The sequence below is a fragment of the Sminthopsis crassicaudata genome, chromosome 4, assembly GCF_048593235.1.
Source record: "Sminthopsis crassicaudata isolate SCR6 chromosome 4, ASM4859323v1, whole genome shotgun sequence".
In the NCBI taxonomy this organism is placed as follows: Eukaryota; Metazoa; Chordata; class Mammalia; order Dasyuromorphia; family Dasyuridae; genus Sminthopsis; species Sminthopsis crassicaudata.
The window spans coordinates 69,785,580-69,802,382 of record NC_133620.1 but is presented as its reverse complement, the minus strand read 5'-3'; the positions used below and the strand labels follow the sequence as shown (position 1 = coordinate 69,802,382).

At 42.8% G+C, this 16,803-nt stretch overlaps 1 protein-coding gene across 1 annotated transcript; it reads right to left on the bottom strand.

Moving 5' to 3' along the window:
- Positions 1 to 9,593: 9,593 nt before the first annotated feature.
- LOC141565457 (uncharacterized) lies at positions 9,594 to 16,441 on the bottom strand. Its single transcript, XM_074308522.1, has 2 exons — positions 12,827 to 16,441; positions 9,594 to 11,376 (listed from the first exon to the last, which is right to left on the bottom strand). The coding sequence occupies exon 1, from the start codon at positions 15,084 to 15,086 to the stop codon at positions 14,100 to 14,102; it is 987 nt and encodes a 328-aa protein (XP_074164623.1). The 5' UTR covers positions 15,087 to 16,441; the 3' UTR covers positions 9,594 to 11,376; positions 12,827 to 14,099.
- Between the last annotated feature and the right edge of the window lie 362 nt (positions 16,442 to 16,803).

The following is a 16,803-nucleotide window of genomic DNA, read 5'->3' as shown; positions in this document are numbered from 1 at the left end:
TGTACATGGATTGACTTTGGCAAGAGAAAGTTTACCTCAGAGTGGTAAAGTGGCAAAGACTCAGGGAAAAGAGGAAAATGTTGAGTATGATCACAAGGAGTTTTGAGATGAACAGAAGGGGAAAGAAGGGAACTCACTTTGATTGGCTTTAACTATTCTAAAATTTGTGGGGTAGGTGTAAGAATGAAAGGAAGAAACCTATAGACCTGTCAAACCATAGACTTCTGTTGACTTCTGTTCCTGGTAAAATTTTAGAATATGTAACTAAAATAATGTGTTATGAATAACTCCACTAAAGTCCTACTCTAGTGCCTAACTTCTAAAAAACTGTACATTAGGTACAGTGTGCTGTACATAATGGTGGACCTTACCAATCTGTAAAAGCTTTGTGTATGAGCTCAGTGATATATTTTACATCTGATATTCAAAGACCAGGTTAACTATGGAAGCAGGACTCCTCATCAGAATGAATAACGATGACTATTTCAGCCAGGGTGATTTATAAAGACCATCTGTTAAGGTGAATGGCAGTTGTGACCTGTCCAAGGTAAGCGCTCCTACATGGGTCAAATGAAAGATTCTTGAAGGAGTTCTAAACAAGTAAAAAGAAAACAATGCTTATTACAACATCACACCAGACTGACCATATATCTTTTTTTTTTTTTTTTAATATGGTTAGTAGATTGATGATTTGGGGGCAAAGTAGTTGGCTAAGTCTTTCATGATATATTTAAGGACAAAATGGTAAGAGGGTTTGGATAGAGCAGCTAGATAGATCTGGAATGTTTGGAACCAAAGAATGTTAACTAACAGATTAAATGTCAACCTAGAAAGAGGTTTCTAATAGAGTGTCTCAAGGATTTATCCTAATACCCTATTTCCACATTTTCTGTCCCTGTTCTTTCTAGTTAATAACCACCAGTTGTCATAATTTCTAGACCATCTTTCTATCCTAAGATGAGAAGGGAAAAGGAGACCATATCAGGACACAGAGCACAAAAGATTATATAACTTCCTCTGGAGAGTCTTCTTATAAGGAATACCAGAAAATCTCTTCCAACTGTGTGGGAAATGTTCGTACAAGCCTAGTCTTTTAGGGAGTCCTCAAATTCATCATGATAGCTTACACTGGGTTCCTAGAATAAGGTTAAGAATTATCCAGAGGCCAGAGCTCTGGTATCAGTCTCTTACTACCCAGCAGAAAATCAGTGTGTCCTGTCCCGACCACCATCCAACAGGGGAAGGTCCTTAAACTACCCAGTCCCATAATAACTCTCATATTTCAAAGCCTAATATATTCTAGGAAGACCTTAGACATCATCCAGCCCAACTTTACATATGAAAAAACAGAGACACAGAAAGATTACACGATTTGTTCAAATCACATCATAAATGTCAAATTCATGATCTGAACTGTTACTCCCTATCCAGAATTCTTTACAAAACACCATGCAGCTTCCCTACCACCTGACTCATATAATCAGATACCTCTGCTTCTGACAAGTAACTACCTTGAGACATGTCCTACTCAGGGGAAATAAGCCTATATGATTTCTTTTTTCTTCTATCTCAGCCTCAGGACAAACCCTAATTGATGTGGAAAGATAGAGCTCACTACAGAATGACCACTCTACAGGGACCAAGACCTTTCCTCTTTATTCTTTTAATGTTCCTCAGGGCAGGACCTCCCGAGAAACACACAGGATTTAACAGCCTTCACAAAGCAGCCTGGAAGGAGGTCTGTAGTATAGTGCCCCAGGAACCTGTGCTAAACCATAAGACAGGCATATTCCAATTATTCCAAGCCACTGAGCAAGAGGGTCCAAAGGTAAAAGGCACCTGCTAGTCTCTCATCCCCTTTCTTCCCAGCCTCTTAGAAAGGAAAGAAAAGGCAGACTGTTCTAATGGTCTCCTAAGAAAATGTCAATTCTCCTCTATGGGGTAGTCAGACCTTAAAGGAGCACATATTCCTGCTTGAGCAAGAAAATAGAGATGGCTAAATCAAGCCGATTCAATTGATCTGATCCTGAAATAAATTAGGGTCTCTAACAAGGGAAATCACTTCCTGGAAGAAAGTTAGGTACTTCCCAACACTTCCTTCTGGTTTAATGTTTGTGTTCGTGGGACACACACACATAGTGGTCTATGAATCACTTTGTAGGATAGAAGACACGAGAACTTCCCCTATTTTTGCTTACAACTACAACAACACGGCACATTTCTCTCACTGGCTTATACCTGCTGGGCCACTTCTTGTCCCCTCCCAGGTTACAGCCTACACAACTTCAGCAGAGACACAACAGATTGTAAAATCCAGCTGGGCCAATTCTCATGTAATGGGGACAGCAGAGGCCTAAATCTTAAATCACCAGAGGAAGGCACATTTCATTTTAGACTAACCTGCAAACTCTTCCAGACCAAGACCTATTACCATAGGATAACACCGATTTAGACTTCCCATCGTTACATATCCAATATACTTGGGAGAACTGAAAGCGTTTCCCAAAGCCAGAAGTCCTCCAGATTGGCAAAATCCCCCAGTTGTCTGAAAATTATGGGGAAGAGTTTTGGGTATTCCAAAGTTTCATCACAGGAATTTCATTTGTGGTAGTGTTAAGTTCTACCTTCCAGGGTAGAACACCGTGGGAAACTATAAAGATAATTAATAATGGTAATAACAAGCAATAGGACTTGTTATTTATTTAGAAGCAATAGTTATAAGTAGTTTCCTCCACCAATGACTGACCTTTTCTAATTCCTCACCCTTCCCACCCTCTGCTGACTAAGCAGGTAGCTATAGCCTTAGGAAGTTCCCAAGGAGCAGCAGCCTTAGCTAAAAGCCCCAAAGGGGTTAGGACCAGTTCTGCCAGTTATAATTTGTCCCTGGGTCCTAAGGAGCCCTGAGCAAACAGGAGAGTGTTGTGAAATGAGAGCTCATCACTGACCAGACCAAAATCCAAAAGTCACTCATGGCTGACACTTTCTCTCCACTTTAGTTTCCTCCTTCCTCTATGAATCAGGATTCAGGGTATTGTAGGATCTATTGGGGAAAGGATTTTAGAGCTAATATTTCCTAGATCCATGTCAATCTAAAAGGTTATTTCTAGAACACTCCTTAGTGATCTGTCCTCTGCTTGATATAACACATTTAACTTTTTCTTTCAAAAATAAATTTAAAAGTAATATAACTAACAACATTCTCCACAATAAGAACCCCCCCATAAACCACATGAGAACTATATGTAATAAAATGTACTTTAACAAATTAGTAATAACAAAATATTCACTTCATAAACACCTCAAATCTCTTTGAAACATGTGCATATATCTATATATAACTCTATCTATATATATATATATATGCAAATAGTCAATATCCACCCTTAACAGATTTTCACCACAATATCCTGTTTTCTCTCCATAGAATTTCAATGAAGTAATTAGAAAAAACTTTTATCATCCTCACTTTGAGAGAACTGAGGACTGAGGAGGTAAGTGAAATCTTATACCAAATAACTGGCAAAGGCAATATGAGAACCCCAATTTAGGGAGCAAGCTCCAACTGACCCATTAGAGTCAATTGTTAAATTTTCAATGTGTGTGTTTACATCTATCTGGAAATCGGCAAACGCTACAAAACAGGGTTTGATTTATTGTTTTAATTGTCTAGACTTAAGTGATAAAGAAAATGTTAATGCAGGTTAAATTTTAAAATATTTTCAGAGATCTAATTGTCACATACCTTCACACCCCTGGAAGTTTATCTACTTGTTAATATTGCTTACACTTCACTAACATTGCTTCCTAGGTTGACACAGACTCACACAACTAAAAATAAAATTGCTATCTAACATTTCCAGCAAAAGCTGAATTAGATGATTTCTAATATGTCTTTGAACTTTTAGATTTTTGTGTTTTTATGATTTATCTAGGGGCATGTATAAAAGAAAGGGGCTCAAATACATAGGAGTCAGGAAAAAGTTAGACATTTTACATGTGAGGATATGAACGTCCACTAGGATGGGAGGTGGTTTCCCAGGACCACACAAGTAGTTAATAACAAAATTGGAATTTAAAGCTAGGGTCTCTAATTCTCCATTCAGCTCTCTTTCCACGGCCCCACACTGCTAAAAGGCAATTCCAATTGGCTGAATTAATTTTGCAATAAGTAATTTCACCTTTACTCTTCATTCTCAAAGTTATTATTGGAGGACCCCCCCCTTAAAGGAAAAGTTGTATACCCAATCATGCTCCTTTTGCAGAAAGTGCTCTCCCAGCATTCCACAGCTTTGTTACTAACATGACTGAGCCTGGAGCACCTTTCACAAGATTGAGGGTGTTCACCCCAAGAGTACTGGCTCGCATCCAATTATGACAATTACCAACTGCTCACTCAGAACTCCCCCAGGCATTTCTTCTGGACAAGGGTTTCTTTTTTCTCATCTTTTGATGAACTCTTGTGGAGTGGAGCGATGCACCATGAAAGAAAATGGCTCAGCCCCAGAGGAAAGAGATGATGAGCAATTGATGAGGAAAATTGACTCACCTCCCCTATGTATATGTACCATGTGGTGTGGTCATGCAAAGTGGAAGAAAGGTTCAGGATCGGAGGGGAAAGGAAATTGGATTTAACAAGGAATATGGAAGAAAGGATGTATATACCCCGAGAGTTACAAGTTACAATACCTTAGGGATTGTCTAGTCCAGCCTCCTTGTCTTACAGAGGAAGAAACAGGGAGGGGTTTGCCTAAGGTTGCTCAAGTACTAATAGCAAAGCCAAAATTTTAACTCAGTACTGTGCTTTCCACCACCCCAAGCTGTGTCCCCATTGTGCTCCTCAGGAATCAAAGGTGCAATGAACAGAGCCCTGGATTTTAGCTCAAAAACCACCTTAGAACTACTAGCTACATGAACAGTCAAGTCACTTAATATCTCTAAGTCTGAGTTTCCTCAACTGAAAAGTGGGGCTGATAATGCTGGAAGCTCTTGTGAGGATCAAATGTGATAATGACATAAAGATTTTCTGACACTTCAGGTGCTATATAAACATCAGAATGCTGTCTCAGCTAGTAAAACCATTACAGGGAGACTAATTCACTCAGTAAATGGTGGAAAGAGATTTGAACCCAGGTTTTCTGATGCCTGAGGGTCTCACACTGTTTCAAGCTAATATTTAAGTAATCAGGCACAATAATATTGAGTTTAATTAAAAGCTAAAGAGATAAATATTACATATGTATACCTGATCACAAGGAAACAGAATATTGTATCTATGTCTGATGAAAAAAATGATGGCTTCTAAAGAGCTTATTCTCAATACTGCCTATCTCCTGTCAGGAATTGGAGATATGATGAAAAGTGCTATCCACCTTTACAGAAAAAACTGATAAGAGTCTGAATACAAATTGAAACATACTATTTTTCACTTTTTTTTTTTTGAGGGGGCATCTATGTTTTCTTTTATAACATGACATACATGGAACTATATTTTGCATCATTGCACATGTATAACCTATATCCAATTGCTTACTATCCCAGGAAGGAGGGAGGGGAGAGAAGAAGGAAAAGAATTTGGAACTCAAACTTTTTTTTTTTAATGTTAGGAGTTGAGATGTATGTTCAATTAAAAGTCCTTCTAGGAATCCCACATGAATAGCTTCTTTATCAGGCAAGTATTACTCGAATAATCTTTAATTTAGATAAAACAATGGAGTTAGTCGGATCTCATTTTCCTTAGGGCCCATATATACCTCTGCTGTCACCATTACAGCCAGCTGGATTTTATAAGTGAATACCTGTACTAAAGCTATAGTCTAAAATGAAATGTGCCTTCCTTTGTGTGACTTTTAAGACTCTAGTTGTAATTTAGGCCTCTGGGCAGGTACTCATTGCAGTGGTGCAGAGCAAAAGGACTCTGTTATCAGAGAACCTGGATTGGAATACCTCTGTTGCTTTAGTAATGTAGAAAAAAAAAAAAAACAGTTCTCTGGGTCACATCTTTCTTCACGTATAATTGGAAGGCATTGGACCAGATGACTTCAAAAGTCTAAATCCATGATTCTAAATGTGCAAATCATATATGGGTATATATATATGTACATGCATATATACATAAATAGTATTATATACATACAATGCACATGTGGGTCTATGTATTTGCATGCATACACATGCACCTACAACACATTTCTATTGTGGGCATGAATGTGGATATGCACATGTGTAGTGCATGCTGTGCATCTACATATATGATACACTGTGCATGTCTGTGTTTGTACATGCATATGTATCTACACATGTGCATTTACATGTGTGTATGTATTGCATATGCATAAGTGTAGTGCATGCTGTACATGTTTATATCTACATATATGATGATTGTGTGCATGTCTGTGTACTTATATACACATGCATCTATACAGTTAAATGTGTGCATGTATATGTAAATGAACACAAATGTTGTTCATATATAGTATGTGTATGTATATCTACATATATTATACATTGCCTTGTCTATATACATGTATGTACATATACACATTTACACATGTGTGTATATATGTAGAAATAGCATTAATATCTGTATCTACATATAATGCATTGCATGTGTGTCTGTATAACTGTATGTGAGCATGCATTAAACATACAAATATGTGCGTGCACATGTGTGTAACATGTGTGTCACACGTCTGTATGAAAATGTATGTACATTTGTGCCAGTGTGCGCTTGTTTGTATTGCACGTGCATGTAGTGCATGTTTATGTAATGCATTACACATGTGCCTTGTTGCAGTGCACGTGCTTATTCACACATGTTACACACCTCTGTGCATTTTGTGTGTGCATGCATATACACATGCATGTTTGTGGGGGGGTGCACACATGTGTTTGGACCTAGGACTCCTGAGCCCCCCTCGGAAGGAATGGCCCATGCCACGTACTTCACCTGTCCTCTCAACCCCTTTCCCCCCTCTTCAGCTCTCACATTTGTGCAATGATCCCACACATCATCCTAAGATATTCCCCTTTCCTCACCCATCACTTTTTCCCTTGTTTACTGACATCCTGAGATCCCCTGCTCTTACTTCTGCCCCGGCTAACCGCCTGACGAGGAGCATCTGCTTAGAAATGGGGAGGGAGGAGATCTGTAGGGGGTAGTTGAGGAAGGCTGAGGGGAGGGGATCCCGCAGGGGGCAGCAGCCCGAGACAACAGGGTCTCTAAACGTGTCTGACAGAAAGACACAATCGGAGACCTCAAGCCAGGCACATTAATGAGCTCAGAGAGCCATGACTCACTGGTCCAGGTGGGAGCAGAAATTCTTCACAGTTTCATAAAGGGGGTGGAGGGAGCAGGAGAAGCAGACACAAAAGCAGAAGCAGCAGCAGCCAGAGCCACGGTGGCTTGTTTGCCATTTTCCCCTCCCTCCTTCCCTCTCTCCTTCCCTCCCCACCCCCAAGTCCCCTCTCTTTTCCCACTGCTGGATTCTGACTGGAGAGGAACCCAAGGGCTTAGCCAGATGTCTGCCAGATTTCAATGAGATTCAGAGTGCAGAAAGGGGGGAAGGGTAGAACGGGACTCCTCTCTGCTGAAACAAGAACCCAGATTGTCCCTAGTGGAAAACACTGCAATTTGTCCCCCAGAAACGGTGTCTTCCACATCCACGAATTCTGGTTCCCCAACCTTTCGAACCCCAGGCCTCAGCTCTGCATGACAGAAAAGTGTGTCTGGGGAGGGGAAGGGAAGGTCACTCCTTTTGTCAGTCAAAGTTTTCAGTCTGTGTCCCAGTAGGGGTAGGAATATGGAAGTATCTCATGGGATTTAGAACTGGAAAATTCTGGAAAGTCCAATCCTTTTATTTTACAGATGAAGGTTGTGATTTGTCCAGTAGTCACATATGTCAACAGCAGAGTCAATATTTTTATCCCTGTCACCAATCTCCTTATACTGAAAGGTGGTGTGTGCATGAGATCATGGGTGCTAGAATCAGTACTAAAGAATCATTTTTTCTTTCCCAATTGCCAACCACAGCCAGCCTTAAGGAAAGTAGCCACACCTGTGTTATGGTTTAAAAGTTTCAATGCCCAATATTTCTCCATTAGGTATTCATTCCTCTCAGTCTTAAAAGTTTTTAGTCTCCAAGAATCATCTATTTAAATGCAATTATACTCACTCCTCTCCCAAAAGGGTAATACTAAAGTCTGTTGCTTTAGGGTAGGTGGAAGACCAAGGTAAGAAGAATGGAAGTTTGATTGCTGACTGACTGCTAGCTCACTAGGACACGTGTCAGAAATAAGTAGAAGTGGACATAGAAGCAAAGGGAAGAAAAAAGGACGCTCGGGATCCTATATTTTACACCAAATTCCTCTTCCCACCCCACCCCCATAAGAAGCCATTAAATCAAGTATCTTACACAAAAGCTTCTAAGTGTATGTGTGCTAATTGTGGCAATTACAGCCTCCCGTACCATTGTCAATATATTTAACTACCTTCCTGCCTCCCCACCTCCTCCCCACCCATGACTCTTCCTGCCACCCACCTGTCAAAAATGTTGCAAGAGTCCATAGGCCAAAGTTTACAAAGCACCAAAGAGAAGCATTATCCTATTACTCAATCTCTGACTCATCTAGTCCTCCCACTTTATTCCTCCGTCTTGTGAGTCCTGAGCCAGACTGGAGTCTGCGATTCCAGTTCAACATCTCAGAGCCAATCACAGATTTGTTTTTGAGATTGAACTGAAGGCATATCTTCAACTCTCACCATATCTCCTTAGGTCCATCCATGAGGATGGAACTGAAGGAGAGAGGGCAAGAAGATATATATTTTAATCAAAATTGCCTATTCTCACATCCCTAGCCAAAGCAACAGCTAGTCATCAAGTCATTTCTATGTATTTCAATTTCTCAATCAAGACACTGTGGATTTCTCCAACTGGCTCAGCTCTAGTCAACAGAGAAAATGGGGGAAGGGGAGAAATTTGAGAATTCAGGGAAATTCATTTATTTCCTGGTGTACCCAGAGTAGAACAGTGATTGGACACAAATTTAAATGCCTACAGATTCCTCTGCTCCCCTGGGACTGGTGTTTTTTGCTCTTATATCTCTGTTCAGTAAATGCGGACCAGGTGCACAAATGGAAGCCAATTGCCCATTCCTGGCAAGTATACCTATGGCATGAGCTTCAAAGTTTACGCCACAAGGCATTTGAAGCCACCAACATCTGCACCATCTGGCTTTCAAATATCTGCTCCCACTTAGCCCCAGCCCTCCCTGCCTTTCTCCACTTCCATCTGGTTACAGCCTGCAGCCAGAGTCCCTTCCAAAGGGACCCAGAAATCCTGTCCAAATTTTTTCTGAATATAAGGGAAGAGACTACATCTTTCAAAGTCAGTCACAGAGGGAGTATTGCTTAAAGCAGAGAATACATTCCTAATAGCTCCTGGCTTCTCTCTCTCTCAATCCTTTTATAATGTAGACTAAGGGAATCTAAGATAAAGAATATCTGCCTATTTATCATGGGCAGACACAGTCATCCAAAGTAGACACAGGAAAAAACAAAGTGTTATCATCTGAGTGACTTTATTAAACGATCCCTAAGAGCTTGTATCATCAGATCAGAAAAAAGGGTTGTTGATATGTCTTATTCTCCAATTCCCATATAGTTGAGTTGTCAAATTTTGACCAAGATTTAAATGCCAGCTTTTAGGAAAAAGCATTCAGAAATGTTGTGAGGCAGTTGCAAAGAGGTAAGACCTCCTAAGAATTGTCCACATGTATGTTTTGAAAAATAAAAAGCTTTAAATTTTTAAATGAATGTTAAAATGTTTTCACATGTAATTTCAGAAAAATAAAATTCAAAATAAATTTTGAAAGAAAAAAGATAAGACCTCCTGAGAGGAATAAAATCCTAATTACTTCCCAACCATTCCCAAGATCCAGTAGAATCTTTTTCCTGCATTCTTTTCCCTTTCTCAATCCTAAATCAGTTGTGAGATTTGCTAGAGTACAGTCATCATGCTGTAAATCATAGAATATACAAGCCACAGTCTACTGAGCACCATCTGCTTATAGCACCAATATTTCATACTACAGATCCTTTCTCCTCCATCCCCTATTAACACTTACTAGTCCTGGGTTCCCTTCCCACGGCCACTCCCATCCTCTCAGTCCTGCTCTTGCTAGGTGATTACTAGTTTGTCTGATTATGTAATACTTACTGATGTATCTAAATGCATGTTAATGTTATTCCTCCTAGTACTTCTGGGAAACATACTTCGGGGAAATTAGACTCACCCAACTAAGTGACTCTAATCATAGGAGCTGAAGGCTTGTGGGAAAGATGTGTAGGGACTGCTGGGCTACATTAAATAACATTGTCTGGGCCCACCCAAGAAGCTCTTGAAGAGTTTAGTTCTAATGGTTCCCCTACCTCGTACCCCTATTCCCAGTCATGATTCTCATTCCAAGGGATCCTTAGTAGCTTTCTCAAACACAGATTGGCCAGCAGAGCTCTTGAGGGATGAATCATTGGTATGGATCACATGCTTAGAATCCTCTGGATCAGCTTTGAGTGAATTCTAACCCTAGTTGCTGACAGCCCAGCTTGCGATTAATGGGTGCTGCTCACCAAGGGCAATTCTTGGCCTTCTGAAGCCATCTTTAGATCTAGTTTAATGCTTAATGGTTGTGTGATTCAGGATCATTTAACCTCTCCAAGTCTCAATCTCCTTGTCTTTTTAAATGGAGATACTATTTGTATCAACTACCTCTCAGAACTATTTTTGAGAAAAATGCTTAGTAAAAGTTTTCAAAGCTGTGTTATTTCTGGATTCCCCCATCAGACTCGGCTCCAGCCAGTATTCCTATTTCAAGGAGTGGGAGGTAAAGGACTCTGGGTTGATCCTTGGCATCCTAAAATCAATCTCATCAGCTTCTTAAAAAAAACAGCACCACTTTAAAATCTCACCTGCTCCATCCTCAATCCAGGCCTCCTGAGAGGATCCAGCAAGAATGCATCTATCTTCATAACCTAAGCACTTTAACCCTCCTGTCTCATCCCTTCAGAGCAGAAGAGATTAAAATTCACTGTCTCTTCTTGATTCCCACTGACATTTTTTTTTGCCTTGTTTCACCTCATTACCTACTCCTCCAGCGGGGCCATTTATTTTCACCTCCTCTTCCCCTTGGCTCTCTCTGATGAGCTCGTTCTGTCCTGATTCAACCTCCAACCGTGGAGACACAATATCCACCATCCCCTCCCCCATTCTTTTCCCATTAATCCAGCTCTAATCTGTCTTCTGTCACTCTCCTACAGATAAAAGCCAGACAGTCATTTGGGGAGGGGGAGTCCTTGAAATCTGGGGCAACACATCACAGCATCTGAGGAGGAAAAAACAAATCCCAGGTTAGCAGTTTGCAGAATATGATTCCTTGGGCTTTGTTTAGGGGAAAAATAAGGAAAACCTAGACTTATTTGTATATTCAGTGATGTACATTGCCTTGAATTATTAGCTAACATGTTTTATGTATGTAGATTGCCTCTCCCTAGAGATTATATACTTCTCAAGGGCAGAGTCTTTTTAATTCCACAAATACACACACACACACACACACACACACACACACACTATTTCCACACAGTGCTAAGCACACAGTAGGTTAATAGACTTATTGAACTGTTTACATAAATATTTCAAGGGTGTCATTTAATAATAGCATTTACTTGAAGATTTACAAAGTGCTTTGCAAATATTTTTTCACTTGATCCTCACAACATCATCTCAAGGTATCTTTATTTTATAGAAGAGACAGAGATTAATGACTTGGCCATCACCTAGCTAAATAAGTGTCTGAGAGCAGATTTGAAACCAGGACTTCCTAACTATCCATTGTTCCTCTATCACCTTCTTCATTGCCATCTACCAAATCCATCATACCAAATCCATCATACCAAATGTAGCAACTCTTCTACAATTTAATAGATGGTCTTCATCATCTTAAGTCAATTTGGCACCAACTTTCTCCATCTATAGCAAGATTGGTTCTCACCTGGCAGATACATCATCAATCACCAGACCCCTTTACCTTATATAAGTCACTTGTTCATTTTTTTCCCCCCTGAGGCTGGGGTTAGGTGACTTGCCCAGGGTCACACAGCTAGGAAGTGTTAAGTGTCTGAGACCAGATTTGAACTCGGGTCCTCCTGAATTCAGGGCTGGTGTTCTATGCACTGCGCCACGTAGCTGCCCCCTATTGTTAGTTTATCTTATCATCAGAATCCTAAAAGTTAAAAAGAACTTTAGAAGCTAACTGGTTCTCTTCTCCAGAATCACTCCCAGAGAATGAATTGTTCAAGTTCTGTCTCAATAACCTAGAAACAAGGAGCTCACTATTTAACAAAATACTCATTTGTTGTATAGCTCTGTATAGTCCTTTCACTGAGGCAAAATCTGCTTCCTTGCAACTATTACATAGTTCTAATTCTCCCTTCTGAATAAAGCAGACTTCTCTTCTGTTTCTACATCATAATGGCCCTTCAAATCTTTAGAGGCAGGAGGATGTTAAAGTCAATGTAACAGTCTTTGGGGAATGAAGTTAATGATCTGCAAATAACGGAAGTTAGTGGGAGCAGGGTGCAACCATTTACAATCTCTTGTTTATCTGTTCATTGATTTTAGTTCTCATCAAAACATTTGAATACTTCCACTTCGAAGTGGAAGCCAAAATAAGATTTTTGCTGAACATAGTAAAGAGTATGAAAGCTCTGGATTTATAATCAGAATAATAATAGCGATAATAACAGATAAGATTAGATTTAACTTGTTCTTACCCAATTCTTGTTAGCTCAGAGGGTTGCCATGTTCGCTTAATGTCAGTTGATTCTCTTAAATTATGTGTCTAGTAATCTCTTTTGGAATTTTGCCAGGAATTCTTGTCTAGTTTACCAGTTTCCCAAATCCATCCTGTACCCTTTGGGAAACTATGAATAAGATTTGCCCATTTCTAGTCTACCTCTTCTCCTATGAGATTTGCCATGGCATTGAGATCACAAAGTTATATCGAATTTTATATGTAAATGTTTCTCATTATCACAAGTAGATTACAAACTTCTTAAAATTCCTGCAGGATAACAAAAAGGACAAAGGATGTGAGGTCCAGAAAAGTGGCTTTCTCTTTAAAGCCCCACTGCCTAGCATAATGCTTGGTACACAGTAAGCACTTAATAAAGTTGCGTGTTATTGATTGAATCGATTGAATAAATCACAGTCTTTTTTAGTTTCTCCCTCCCACTCGGTAAAAATTAAACCTGTTCTGGTTGTTCTATGAGAGCCAAATGTGACAATGAATCTAAAGCTCTTGTAAATCTTGAAAACTGAAAAAATCTTGCTCATTGTGGTAGTAAAAAGCTAAAGTATAGAAACTATTAGCAAAAAATATGCCCATGATGATAACTTCTTCCTTACCAGTTAAAACACTTTAGACAAAATAGGTTTTAGGTTCACAGAACTCTATTTCTGAGAACTGCCCTATGGGCCAAGGCCATAAGAAAGGTGAGGTAATGTGAACTTTGCCATGTGCTGGATTCTCTGGAAGACTGGTGCAAAGGGCATTGAGTGGAGAACCATGGGGGAAAAATTCTGAAGCTGAGATCTGGGGGGAGGGGAATGATCCAGCGCTCCTCACAAGGTCCCTCGGACTGTGGGAGGGCCGGACTACGGTAAAACAAAAGCTCACCCTCTGGCTCCGCCCCTCCGCCCACTAGCCGTAACCCTGCGGGCTGTAGTTTGAGAACCCCTGATAGAGGGTCACGTGTCCTTACTGGATACTGTTTCAACTGTCATTGAATCAGGCTTGCAGGTACAGGACAGCAGGCCGCTCTCGCCGTGGCTGAGAGGTAGCAGCCCGTGGTTTGACTTTTCAGTACAGAAAAAAGAAACAAAACAATCCCACCTCCGCCCCACAGTCCGCCTCCTTTCGCGATAACTTCCTTCCTTCCCTCCTTTTTTCTCCTTTTCCTGCAGGAGCCGTTGTGCCTGGCTTTCCGGCCAGCTCGGGGTCCTGCCCTTCCTCATCCTCTGGGGTGGGGGCCGAGGTCCCCGGGGTCAAACATGAGCCGTGTGATGGTGCTGTTTTCTCTGGGGGGAGGGGCGGAGGAGGCGGAATTTAATGGTTATAACTCCGCGCCGGGTGACGGAGAGGAGGGAGGAATCTTGAGTGCCCGGCTGCTCGGACCAGCCCCGGGACACACCGTTTGCGCTCCGGGTCCTGGTCACCAGAGTCGCTCTCTGGCGCTGCGCCGCTGGCCAGGTTCCGCTGTCGGGAAGAGCGCGCCGTTGCCATGGAGACCGGATCGCCGCCGCCGCAGCTGCAGACGCGGCCGCTCCTCCTCCTCCTCCTCCCGCTCCCCTCCTGCAGTAGCTTCTTCCTCCCCCACGTAACCCTGGTAACGGTGTCCGTGGCGAGCCGGGAGGCGGCCCCCAAACACAAACAATCTCTTCCTCCCCGCCCTGCCCCGCCCCGTGTGTCCCCGGGGGACCAAAGTCTCCTGGCAGATCCCGCTCCTCCCGCAGCGAACCAGAGTGAGAAAAAGGGGTGGCTCCGCGGGAGCTGGGAGCACTGGGGCGCGCAGGCCGATCCCTGCAGAGCGCTGCGGGACGCGCCGCCGGGCCCCGCCGCCGGGCCCCGCCGCCGGGCCCCGCCCTGGCTCCGCCCTGGCTCTCGGGTTCTCTCTCCAGGACCCTCGCGCGCACGCCCTCTCCCTCAGGAAAGGCTCCCTCCCTTGGGCAGCCTAGAAAGGGGAACTTGGCGTGGAAGGAAGCCCCCGCCCGCCGGCTCCGAGAAGTGATCACGAGGAAGGACCTGGAGGGCAGAGGGCAGCCGTGTCTGCCGGGCCGGGACCCCCACCTCCCCGGAGGCCGCGGGAGCCCATCGTCACGTGCCCGCCCATCTGTGGCTCCGAGCTCGCGCGCCTCCCCGGCTCGGGCGTCGGGGGACCCGGGAAGGGAACGGGAGAGGACACTAGGGAATGCCGGAGGCAGTAAAGCCCGCGTTCTGCAGGAGTGGGATGTCCTGGGGGCAACCGCACCCATCACTCAGGCTCCTCGCTACCCCTGGACTCCTCCCGTTCCTTTTAGCAGCCCAGGGGACGGGGTGGACTCTGGCACTTCTCCCTGTTCGCCTGCAGGAGGGGGAGGGTCCGTCCTGGCTGAAGGCTGGGTGAGGGGCTAGCCGGAGCAGGGACCGGCTCTCTGTTAGCCGCCCCTCCTAAAAGGAAGAAGACTTTACCAGGTGTGAGAGAGGGGCTCCATTCAAAACTGCCCCGCCTGCAATTTACGTTTCAAGTAACTCATTCACATAGAGAAAAAATACTCCTGCTTCAGGGAGGAAAGCCGCGTCGGTGAATCCCGCAGTCAGCGCCTCCGAGCCGGGTCCGTAGCCGCGTCATTCTTCCTCCGACTCCGGCACCCTGGGGGAGGGGCTCGGCGTGACGGCGCAGCTCGGGGGATGCTTCGTGAGCTCCGCCGGAGCCCGCCCTGCGCCCCCGACGGGCTCTTTGTGTATGTCGGCACATTTCTGGCGCAGGGGACTCGGGTCACTAACAGTGACTGAGAGACAGCAAATGAATGAAGGGGGAAGACTAGTTCTATCATCATTCCCTTATCTAAAAGCTTTATCGTTACATACCAAAAAGCCCTAACTTCTCCCCAGACATTCAGGCTGCTGTGCGACACGAGTCCCAAGTTACCTTTGTGATCTTACTTTCCGTTACTATAGTTACCCAAAATCTAGCTGACCTCATTGTCCTATGATCTCATCCTTTCCACCTACAGTTCTGTTCCTTCTTCCTGGAATGTTCTTCCTCTCCGCGCCCTTCACCTCTGCTAGGGGAAATCCCACTCCCCCTTAAAAAGGAGGGTTACTTCATTAAGCCTTTTCTGACTTCCCCCGATCAGATGAGATCTCTTCCCTCCTCTAAAGTCCTATTTCTTCGGCATCATAATTGTGCACTTGCCCTGTAATAATACTCACGTGACCCAAAACTTTAAGGCACACACCTATGAAAACCTAGCATTCTTCTCTGCCTTGTGGTTTCTCTGATAATCCCCCAAAAGTCTTCTCTCAAGTGTAGCAGGAAAGGCTCTTGTTCCATTCAGAGAGACCCCCAAATCCTTGGAGGGCAAGAGTGACAGAAGGGAAGGTCCAATTTTTTACAGTCTAATTCACTAGACAGTAAACTCCAGGAAACATCCATTACAGTGTCTTGCACATCATAAATTCACAAATGTGTGTGTGTGTGTGTGATTTGTTGAATGGCTAAAAAGGGGGGGGGGACTCAAAAAGCAACGTATTCAAATTAGCAACACAAGAAAGTAATAGACTTTGACCATGTAAATTGTATGTAAATACCATGTAAAGCAAATGCAAATTAAATTGTGTCTTTCCTATTTCATTCAGACAGATAAGGCTGTCAGGAAAATCCTAAGGAAGATAACTGCCCTCCTGGGGAATGGATTGAATTGTCCCTAAGAAGGAAGGATAATACTGATACTGCAACCTCTCCTCCCTCCCTCTTAAACAATTAGGCCTTAGTCCATTCAAATGAGAAGACCCCAATGAGTCACTAATTGTTCAAACAAAACAAATTTTACCCTAAAATGGAACAGGTATACAAACATTTTCTTTCACAGAACCATCAGGTAAATGTTCTTCATTCAGCCTACCCAATATGTGTCTAAAGCAGACTTGTTTTTCTCTATTCACAGAACCAACCCTCTTAGAGTAAAAAATTGTCCACATGGCGTGATT

Bases quoted from the DNA above. Each gene is read 5' to 3' on its own strand.
- LOC141565457 (XM_074308522.1), bottom strand. From the start codon at position 15,086: ATGGGTGCGGTTGCCCCCAGGACATCCCACTCCTGCAGAACGCGGGCT.